Source organism: Somniosus microcephalus, unplaced genomic scaffold (genome assembly GCF_052327205.1).
Source record: "Somniosus microcephalus isolate GS21.2 unplaced genomic scaffold, FLI_Smic_1.0 unresolved_chr9, whole genome shotgun sequence".
Taxonomy (NCBI): domain Eukaryota; kingdom Metazoa; phylum Chordata; class Chondrichthyes; order Squaliformes; family Somniosidae; genus Somniosus; species Somniosus microcephalus.
The window spans coordinates 22,598,548-22,609,639 of NW_028225187.1; the positions used below are offsets into that span (position 1 = coordinate 22,598,548).

At 50.5% G+C, this 11,092-nt stretch overlaps 1 protein-coding gene across 1 annotated transcript in view; it reads left to right on the forward strand.

Annotated features, from left to right (window-relative positions):
- Positions 1 to 2,580, forward strand: part of LOC147084915 (uncharacterized) — a 91,961-nt gene extending 89,381 nt beyond the window's left edge. Inside the window, exon 19 of the mRNA XM_085979370.1 lies at positions 2,273 to 2,580. Coding sequence (XP_085835496.1) covers positions 2,273 to 2,580 — 308 coding nt within the window. The remainder of the gene's footprint in view (positions 1 to 2,272) is intronic.
- Positions 2,581 to 11,092: the final 8,512 nt, after the last annotated feature.

Genomic DNA, 11,092 nt, shown 5'->3' on the forward strand with positions numbered 1-11,092 from the left:
GAGTACCCAGCGCGTACTCACCCGTGGGGACCCGAATTTCTGGGCCAATAATTTGAATAATTTATCTAATGATTAATAATTAATAACTAATAGTTGATGATAAATGATAATTGATCATTGATAATTGATCATTGATCTCGGGCTTGTATTCAATGCAAATGTAGCCCATCTCACAAAGTCATGCTCGTGTGGATCCGGATCCTTGCATAGAGAATTATATTTTTCAACCAACATTCTGACAGGGTAGATGCTGAGAGGTTGTTTCCCCTTGGCTGGAGTCTCTAGAACTCGGAGGCATAGTCCTCAATTTTAACTGACCCGTGGTGTCGGGATTGGAGGCGTGCGGTGGGGGGGGGTTAAATTCCCGAATTCGGGGGTCCCGACACCATCCCACCCCCAACCCGCCTCCATGTAAGTTTCAAAGGAGGCAGGTACCCGCCCTGCACTGGGACCCGCCGACCCGAGGCGGGAAGGGATTAGTGCCAATTAACTGCCTGTTAACAGGTAGTTAACAGGCAGCTTTTAGCCTAATCCCTATTTTTAATCTTGAACTGTGGGATTCCCGACTGCTCCAAACCACGCCAAGTTGGAGGAGTCGGGCCGTCGGGTTGAAGGACTTGGAGGGGTCGAGATATCGGTGTTCAGGTGAGTGATGGGTGCATGAGTGCAAAGGTAAGTGTGTTTGGTGTGTCTAAAGTGTGTAAAGTAGTTTAATTTACCTCTACTTACCTTTTCAGCCTTTCCTCCTCTAGGTTTTGGGTGTTCATCATCTAACCGGCACAGAAAGCAGAATGGCTGCGAACTGTCAAAAGTGACAACCTTCAGCTTTCTGTGCCGGTGGGATTTCTAACTGAGTCTGTGTAGAAGGACTCAGATTAGAAGAAAGACTGTCAGTGTTTGACAGCTTCAAACAGCTGTGAAACACTGATATTTCATCTGTCAAAACCTCTTGACAGATGAAATTTCAGTCTGTGATGTCACCTGTTGCCGGGTGGCACTTAATTGGCCTGCTGAGTCTGCTGGGCGGGCTTGACACGGTCAATCAAGTTAAAATCGTGTGGATTGGCCGCATCTCCATGGAGGCGGGACTACAACCCCAGATGTTGTAGTCCCGCCTCCTTCCCGACTTCTGAAAGAAAATCACCCCCATAGTCTCAGGATAAGGGGTATGACATTTAGGACTGAGATGAGGAGGAATTTCTTCACTCAGAGGGTGGTGAACCTGTGGAATTCTCTACCCCAGAGGGCTGTGAATGCTGAGTCGTTGATTAAATTCAAGGCTGAGATCGATAGATTTTTGGACTCTAGGGGAATCGAGGGATATGGAGATCGGGCGGGGAAGTGGAGTTGAGGTCGATGATCAGCCATGATCTTATTGAATGGTGGAGCAGGCTGGAGGGGCCGAATGGCCGACTCCTGCTCCTAATTCTTATGTTCTTATATTCTTATGTTCTTATGTAACATTTCACATAGCGAATGCATTATCATAACTATCTTGACTCATTTCAGATCCATTGCCTCGACCCATAATCTCTCAGAGTCCTGATTATCCAGTACATGTGACAGGCGATTCAGTTAGCATTCAGTGCACAGCTCCGACTGGGTATACAGGGGGGCGATTTAATATATTGAAAGACTCCAATTCCATCGCAGTCCAGGAGGTCTCGAGGAACCAACACTCCGTCAATCATTTGTTAAGAAACGTAAATATCAATACTGAAGGAATCTATACCTGCGTATATGAGAATCAGGTGTCTGGACGATGGATTCGGTCCTTAACCAGTGACGATCTGAGAATAAGCTTAACAAGTGAGTGAAAGTTACTGCAGTTTTAGTGTTTAATGATACGGATAAGAATGGTGATTAATACGGTTCTACGCGATATATGGCTGAATGAGGAAATACAATTTTGCTGCTGAAAGATGCAGTGCTGTACAAGAATTGTTCTTTATTCGTAAATGGGATGTGAGCATCGCTCACAAGGCCAGCATGTATTGCCCATCCCTAGTTTCCATTGAGAAGGCGCTGGTGAGCCACCTCCTTGAACCGCTGGGGAGAAAGCAGGGACCGGGTACTGAATTTGGATGATCAGCCATGATCGCATTGAATGGCGGAGCAGACTCGAGGGGCCGAATGGCCTACTCCTGCTCCTATCTTCTATGTTTCTATATTTCTATAACCGCTATACGACAGCACCCCCGTAAAGTTTGGCAAGTTGCTGCATTTGTTGCAACTAAGCAACTATCACAATTTTCATCTTCTCTCGTTTCAGATCCTCTGCCTCGACCGACTGTCTCTCTAAAGCCCAACCACTCTGTTTACGTGGCGGGTGAATCGGTCACAATCAGCTGTGCTGTTGCAAGCGGTAAAACAGCTGATCGCCTCCAGTTGTCCCAGGATTCCATTCCCGTCGCCGTGCTGGACAGTCGGGGAAACAAGGAAACGCTCGCCTATTCAATTCCAGGTGTCAGTGACAAAACTGACGGAAATTACACATGCTTGCTGGAGAGACAGATTTTAGGACGATGGATCCAAGCGGCTCCAAGTAATCGTGTGGAAATAACAGTAATCTGTGAGTGATATTCAGTGTTTTGTTTAAATGCGCCAGGTTTATGGAAATATTGTCCTGGATTTTTGCGGGGCTGATGACGGCTAACAGCGTACACAGAAAGATAGAAGATAGGAGCAGGAGTAGGCCATTCGGCCCCTCGAGCCTGCTCCGCCATTCAATGAGACCATGGCTGATCATCCAAACTCAGTACCCTGTCCCTGCTTTCTCCCCATATCCCTTGATCCCTTTAGCCTTAAGAAATATATTTAACTCCTTCTTGAATATATTTAATGAATTGGCCTCAACTACCTTCTGTGGTAGAGAATTCCACAGGTTCGCCACTGTCTGGGTGAAGAAATTCCTCCTCATCTCAGTCCTAAATGGCTTACCCCTTATCCTTAGACTGTGACCCCTGGTTCTGGACTCCCCGACCATCGGGAACATCCTTCCTGCATCTAGTCTGTCTAGTCCTGTTAGAATTTTCTAAGTTTCAATGAGATCCCCTCTCATTCTTCTAAACTCCAGTGAGTATAAGCCTAATCGACCCAATCTCTCCTCATACGTCATTCCTGCCATCCCAGGTGTCAGCCTGGTGAATCTTCGCTGCACTCCCTCCATGGCAAGAACATCCTTCCTCAGATAAGGCGACCAAAACTGCTCACGATACTCAATCATACACCATCGTAAACTTTGTAAAAGAACTTGCAAGTTTCCGTCTGAGCTGCGTGTGAAAACCCGGAACTTGCCATTTGTCAAGGCTCGCCTTTACAGACCCGCCGAACTGAAAGTAAAATCACACTTGCGGGTGCAGAGTTCGGCCCAACTACTGCCCAGCAAATGCCCTCAAAACCCTTACACCTGGGACAAGCAGACATGGGGTCTGCGGTCACCAGCGTAAGGGTCAATATGAATGTTAAATTAAAAATCTTAAATGGAAAATCATCATTAAACATCTAAAATTAGTTCACGTAAATTTTGGCCCGGATTGAAATAGTCTAAATTATTTTTCAAAACGTTTAATTTTCATTGCAATTTTTTATTAAAGGGACTTTTAATTAAGTATCAATTGTGTAAATTCTTTCATATTTTGGGATTACATTGCTTGCCATTTGGGGATTCAGTTTCAGAAATGAAAGCAATGGAGTCCTCCTTTTTGACAAGAGGACCTGGCCCACTTGATCCCAGGGACACTTTCCAACCACCTGTGTCCCTGGAATCTGTGGGCCTTCACGCAGGCATACCCCTGCACTCCCAGGACCTGAAGTCTCCTTGGCCCGGGAGCCAGAAAACAGGCTCATATATTTTTGGTGTCGGAGGGGCACTCCGGAGGTACGCCTCCAACTGCAAATTCCGGCCCATTAATGAAGATGATATTGGCCCAGAAATTCGGGTCGGGGGCTTCCCGCGGGTGCAAGCCCCCCGACCTGCACTTACCTAGCGTGCCGGCCGTTGAGCTGTGGGCCCCCGTGGAATTCCGATCCTGGGCCTCCTCCAACTGCCGGAGCGCAGTGCTTGCGTATCCCAGGGGCGCAGTTAGTTTGAAGCTTTCCCCGGGATCATGTGGGCCGTGGAGAGCCAATGGTAGCAGGGAATGCTTCATTCATAAGTTTGACAGTAAGAGCTGTCAAACCTATAAATACTATAAGCCCCAAAACATCACCAAATCTTCAAATACATTTTTTTTTAAATCACATTTTTAAAATAACTATAAATTACATGAAATAACTATTTTAAACAGTAATTTAAATTTTTGAAAAAGATAATTTTATTTTCTAACGAGGCTAAAAATAAACTTACCTTTCTTTAAAGTATTTAAAAATAATAAACCTGTGGAAAAAATGTTTTAATTTTAATTAATTCACCACTTACCTTGTAAAAAGCAGGCCCTGTGACTGCTTTTTACATGTCTAACCTCTGGAGACTTACCCTCCCGGGAAAACCTGTTAAAAAAATGTAAGTTCGATGCGCACGCGCTGCCTCTCCGGCGCACGCGTTCAAACTCAGAACCCCTTCTTTCAGGGGAACAGAAGTGACGGTTTCCCGCGCATGCGCAGTGCATGCACGAAACCGGCACTTCCATTGGGCCTACGGGTGAGTACCCCGTACGTACTCACCCGTGGAGACCCGAGGTTCTGGGCCATTGATGTTCACGTTTTTAACTATAATGATCACTAGCACATCCGTGTTAGCTGTGGCTCAGTTGGTAGCGCACTCGCCTCTGTGTCAAGAAGATTGTGGGTTCGAGTCCCACTCCAAAGACTTTGATATCACATCGAGCTTTGCTGGCCCTGCATTGCAGTGCTGAGGGAGTGCTGCACTGTCAGAAGTGCCGTCTTTCAGATGAGACGTTAAACCGAGGCCCCGTCTGCCCTCTCAGGTGGATGTAAAAATCCCGTGGCCACTATTTCGAAGAAGAGCAGGGGAGTTGTCCCCGGTGTAATGGACAAAAATTCTCCCTCAACCAATATAACAAAAGCAGACCATCTGGTCATTTTCACATTGCTGTTTGTGGGAGCTTGCTGTGCGCAAATTGGCTGCTGCGTTTCCCACATTACAGCAGGGACTGCAATTCAAATAGTACCTCATTGGCTGTAAAGCGCTTTGAGACGTCTGGTGGTGTTGAAAGGCGCTATATAAATGCAAGTCTTTCTATATTACAGCAGGACTAATATGAATGCGCACCCGAAGTAACAAAGTACGACCATTTGGAACTGTAACATTTTTCTGCGTTAGCAATGTGTTGCCACGATGATGATAACAATAACAGACTATTCTTTTCATGATTGTTCTTCGTATTAATATTGGCTCAGAAATTCGGGTCTCCATGGGTGATTATTATTATTTTAAAAACAATTGAAATTTTTATCACAATGGAGAAGGACATTCCACAGAATCAAATTTAGTTTTTCAGGGCCAGATACAGGAAACTCTTTGTTATCCGGCAACGACGGGACCGGCGTGGTGCCGGTTTATCAAAAAGTCCGGATTACAGAGAGGTATAGTTAAAAGGTACGAGAGCTCCGTACACAGCAACAAATCCAGGCTTCCCTGTTGCTTAGCAACAGCTGCAGGAACTCCGGCCACAGACCAAGCATCCCTGTTGCTTAGCAACTAGTACACGAAACCCAGTTGCACAGCCACCGATGCAGGAACTGCCACCCATATGAAGTAAAACTTACCTGAACCTACTCCTGAATGTTGCCGGTTAACGGAGATTTCCGGTTAAAAGAGATTTTCCGGTAGATTGTTCAGCACTAATTATGACATAGTCCGTCATTTAAAAACCCAGTTACACCTCCTGCAACAAGGCTGAACTTTTGGGGGGCGGGTTACAGCGAGATTAGAACTTTATAAAATGGATGATCACGTCAATTTGAGGGATTTGTAAACCTTGTCACCTGATGGGACTTCAACATGGGAGGAGCAGGGAATCGCTGGCGGCAACTTCAGGATTTCCGTGTGGAACTACGCCTGTGCGGATGCCAGAAGTTGCTGTCAGTCTCACAGAGTACGGAGGGTGAACACTGGCAGTTTTGCCGACTTTGCACCTGCAAAATCCGGGCCATTGTGTTGTCATCGGCAACGGAAGCTCGATCCGAGACATATGGAACAGATCGTGCTGTTTGTCCTCGAACCCAACTCTAACGGATCTAGAGTGCCCAATTCTGGGCACCGCACTTGAGGCAGGATGTGAAGATCTCAGAGAGGGTGCAGAAAGTGTTTACGAGACTGGTTCCAGGGATGAGGGACTTCAGTTACGTGGATAGACTGGAGAAGCTGGGGTTGTTCTCCTTGGAGCAGAGAAGGCAGCACAGTGGCATCGTGGTTAGCACTGTTGCCTCACAGCGCCAGGGACCCGGGTTCGAATCCGGCCCCGGGCAACTGTCTGTGTGGAGTTTGCACATTCTCCCCGTGTTTGCGTGGGTTTTCTCCGGGTGCTCCGGTTTCCTCCCACAGTCCAAAGATGTGCAGGTTAGGTTGATTGGCTATGATAAATTGACCCTTAGTGTTAGGGGGATTAAATACGTGGGGTTACGGGGATAGGGTGGGATATGTGTTGGTGTAGGGGTTACAGGGATCGGGTGGGATATGTGTCGGTGCAGGCTCGATGGGCCGAAATGGCCTCTATCTGCACTGTGGGGTTTCTGTGTTTCTGTGTGAAGATGAGATGAGATTAGAGTCATGGGGGGAAAATTCGGTTGGTTGCACCACCCATTAGCGCCTAAAGAGGTCGAGAAGTGGGGCGCTAACCAACTAGCGCCCGGGCGCAGCGAACCCTGCGCCTCTTCCCAAATTGAGTGGACATTTAGCGCCGGCGCTAAACCGTTGCGCCCGCTCACCGGCGCACGCAGATCATGACGTCATTTCAGTGTGCAACGCCCTTGGGGTGCCCCGGACCGGAAATTCAGTGGCGCCCCCCTCCGTTCCGCCTGGCGCTAACAAGCACAGGTTACCTGGAACGATTCCCAGTCACTGTCGGGCTGGGGGGACGCTATTTAAAGGGGACTCTTCCTGGATTATTAGTGGTAGCCATTTCTGGACCACACCTTCTGTGAGAGAGAGAGAGAGTTGCTCAGAGACAACCGGAGAGCCATTTCTGCAGTGAGCCAGCGCTGCCTGAGGAACTTTAGCCTTCTGAACATAACTTTGCAGTTGGTGAGCTTCTCAAACAGCATAACTTTCAGTGCGCACTTAATATGGGGGCTGCATTGGATGGGAACGTCATGCTTCTCAATCATATTGACAGGGCACAGAGACGCAGGGATAGAGTGGCAGGCATGGCCAGATGGAGGAGGGCCAACAGACGTCGGCACACGAGACCTTACGCTGCCAGGGTTTTCCGCCAACAGTTTTCGTATATCAACATGTCGGAGGAGCAGTGTTTCCAAAGGCTGCGCTTCAGTGAGGAGGTGGTCACTGAGCTCTGCCACCTGCTTCAGCCAGATCTGCAGCCTCAACTAAGGTGCAGGACATCTCTGTCAGTGGCTGTGAGGATCACTGTGGCTCTAAACTTCTATGCCAGCAGCTTCTTTCAGGTCACTACTGGGGACATTGCCAACATCTCACAGTTCGCGGTGCATTGCTGCATCCGTCAAGTGACTAATGCCCTCTTTAAAAGGAAACGGCAGTACATCTCCTTCCCAATGACCCCAGACAAGCAGCGAGAGGGCGCAGAGGGCTTCGGAAGGATAGCAGGCTTCCCCATGGTGCAGGGCGCCATTGACTGCATGCATGTGGCTTTGCGGGTGCCTCTAGAGAATGCGGAGGGTTTCCGCAACCGAAAGGGGTTCCATTCTTTGAATGTGCAGCTGGTCTGTGACCACTGGCAGCTGATACTCGCTGTCAATGCCCACTTTCCAGGCAGCAGCCACGACTCCTTCATCCTGCGCCAGACTTCTGTGGCAGACCTTTTCGAAGCCCCGGCTCACCCAGGAGGCTGGCTTCTTGGGGACAAGGGCTATCCTTTGTGCCCCTGGCTGATGACCCCGCTCCATTCGCCAGGCACCGCTGCTGAAGAACGTTACAATGAGAGCCATCAAGCGACTAGGAACATCATTGAGCACACAATCGGCGTGCTGAAGCAACGGTTCCGCTGTTTGGACCAGTCTGGAGGAGTCCTTCAGTACTCACCTGAGCGAGTCTCCCACTTCGTGGTTGTGTGTTGCATGCTGCATAACCTGGCAATCCTCAGGACCCAGCCAATGCCACCAGACATTGAAGCACCAGCAGAGGAGGAGGAGGAGGAGGGAGGAGGAGGAGGAGCACCAAGACGGGAGGGAGGCACAAACTGCAAGGGCCGTCCATCAGAGGCTTATAGCAAGTGGCTTCTAGGCCCCTCAGAGGGAATGCTTTCTGCCATTCCAAGAACATGAATGGAACTGTTCTACTACCCCTAAGTCGGTCAAGGCAAAAATTTGTGCAAAGAACAGACATGGACATTGTGAATAAATAAACTTCTTTATTTAACAAAATATGTATCCTTCCCGCATGACAAAGCAATGGAAACAAAAACAGACTGCCACATAACTGACTCTCACACCCTGGAGACTGTCCAAAACATAACTGTCTCTCACACCCTGGAGACAATGTGCAAAACATTGTCTCTCACACCCTGGAGACAATGTGCAAAACATAACCAACATTCAGACCAGCATCCTCGGACTTGAATGAAAGAAATAACATAATTTAGCAGCACCTTCTACTTTTTGCTCCTCGATGGTGATCTGCTTCCCTTGCGGAATTGCCCCCTTCCCGCCCTGCAGCTCCTCCGTAATGGGACCCCAGTGGCTGCAGCAAGGCTGGGGGAGGCCTGCTGATTGTCTGAAAGTGAGACCGCAGATGCCCTTGAGGGACGGCCTGGACCAGCTCTGGGCCTGGAGGGCCCGGCTGCTGACTGCTCCAACTCTGCATGGGCGGAAGCAGTCTGTCTTACAGGTGGTGGCAGCTGCAATGGAGAAGTGACAGTGCTGGCATCAGGAATGCTGTCATCCTGAGAGCGGACAGCAGCTCCCTGGTCGGCCGACACACTGGCACTCTGACGGGGCAGCACCGTAGCATGCGCAGCAATCGGCTGGTCCACAGATTGCTGGCCTGCTGTGGTGCGGCAAGGGCACCGGGGAATCCTGTCTGATCCAGCAAGGGTGGCAGCAGTCAGTACTCGCGTGGCCTCAATCTGAGTCTGCATGAGACCAGCCACTGACTGCGTGGCAGCACTCAGCACTTGCGTGGCAGCTGCCAGTGCTACGCCGAAGTCCTGGACAATCCTTGCCTGTACTGCGCTGAAGTCCTGCACACTCCTTGCCAGTGTCTCAATGGAATTGGGCACCCTTGCCACTGCAGCCATGAGCTCAGTGTGCCTCTGCCCAGCCTGGGCGCTCATTTCTGCGAGGGCACGCAGCGCTTCTGTGCTCTGTGAAGCAGCACCCGTGGCCTGACTCGCCCTCCGGGGAGATGGCCCCTGAGCTTCCCTACCCCCCTCGCGTTGCTGCAGGCCGCTGGGTCCTGGAGCTGCATCCTCCTCAGACCATTCCCCCCCGCTCCCCTCCAGGGAAGGCGTCTCCCCAGTCTGGACATGGGCTGGCTCACCTGAGGGTGGTACGGATGGTCTGGCTTCCTCCTCCTCGTCGCCTCCAGAGTCACTCACACTGGCAGCTTGAGGGCCCGCCTCCCGAGCTGGTGATGCAGCATCTGAAAGCAGGGAGGTTCAAGAGTGGCTTTAGCGAAAGGGCAGGGTGGCAGCAAGGGATGCATGAGTGCTGCAATGCACTGAGTTGGCTCGAGAGTGAAAAAGCACGTTGGTGTGGGGAACAAGTGGAAGGAGTGAGGTCAAAAAGGCGATGACCTTACCATTGCTGTCCACAATGGGGTCGGCATCTCCAGAGGCGACGGGGCCAATCATCCGGCTAGCCACAATCCGACGGACTCGCTCCTCCAGGTCTGTGAGGGTCTGCAGGTGAGGCCGGCCTTCTCTGGACCGATGCTGTTGCCTTCTATAATTCGCCAGCTTGGCCTGCAAGAGAAAGGACGGGGTGTGATGAAACCTGCAGCCCTGATCTGGCATGACATGCCTCCCATGATCGATTAGCCCTTACATTATGCTGCCCTGATCTGGCATGACATGCTTCCCATGGTCGATTAGCCCTTACATTATGCACAGTGCTGAATGTGCGTGTGTGTTTCTAGAAAGGGCCATGGGTGCTGGATGACTGCTGGCCATTGGGGCTTTTCACACCCTCTGGCCATAAAGTGAGGTCCAGATGGAGGGATGAAGATGATTCTGAAAAAGGCACTCACCCTGACGACCCGAGTGAGGTCGTTGAACTTCTTCCTGCATTGCACAGGAGTCCTGGGAACCATGCTGCTGGAGGTGACTCTGTTGGAAACCTCCCTCCAAGCTCTGCGGCAGTCGCTGTGTTGAGGCCTCGTGCCATTCTCTGGGTAGAGCACAGATCGCCGGCGCTCCACCGCGCCAACCAGAGCATCCAATGCCCCCTCGCTGAAGCGCTGCGCTCTCTCCCTGGCCCTCACCATGTTCAGGCAGTTGTCGACGCCACAGGTAGGTTACCACCGAGTTTGAGGCCTACAATGCGCAGGGTGCGGCTGGAGATGATAATCGATCCGCCCCTTTAAGAGCTGGCCGGCGCCAGCGTGTCTGGCTGAAATCGATAATTGACAGCACCTGCGCTGTGCCCGCCCGCGGAGATATTGCGTCGCGCCGCCGGGTTAGCGCCTTAAGACTATCGTGCAGCACTTGATTTAGCGCCGCAATCACCTTCAGGGCCGCTACAACCCAATATCGCTCGAGGTGGCGATCAATCGCACCTGGCGCTAAACTTTGCGCACCGCCAATACTAGCACCCCAAACGGGGCGATACCGAATTTCTCCACCATAGAATCATAATGGCACAGAAGGAGGCCATTCGGCCCATCGAGTCCGTGCCGGCTCTCTGTAGAGCAATCCAGTCAGTCCCATTCCCCCGCTCTATCCCCGTAGCCCTGCAAGTTTATTTCCCTCAAGTGTCTATCCAGTCTCCCCTTGAA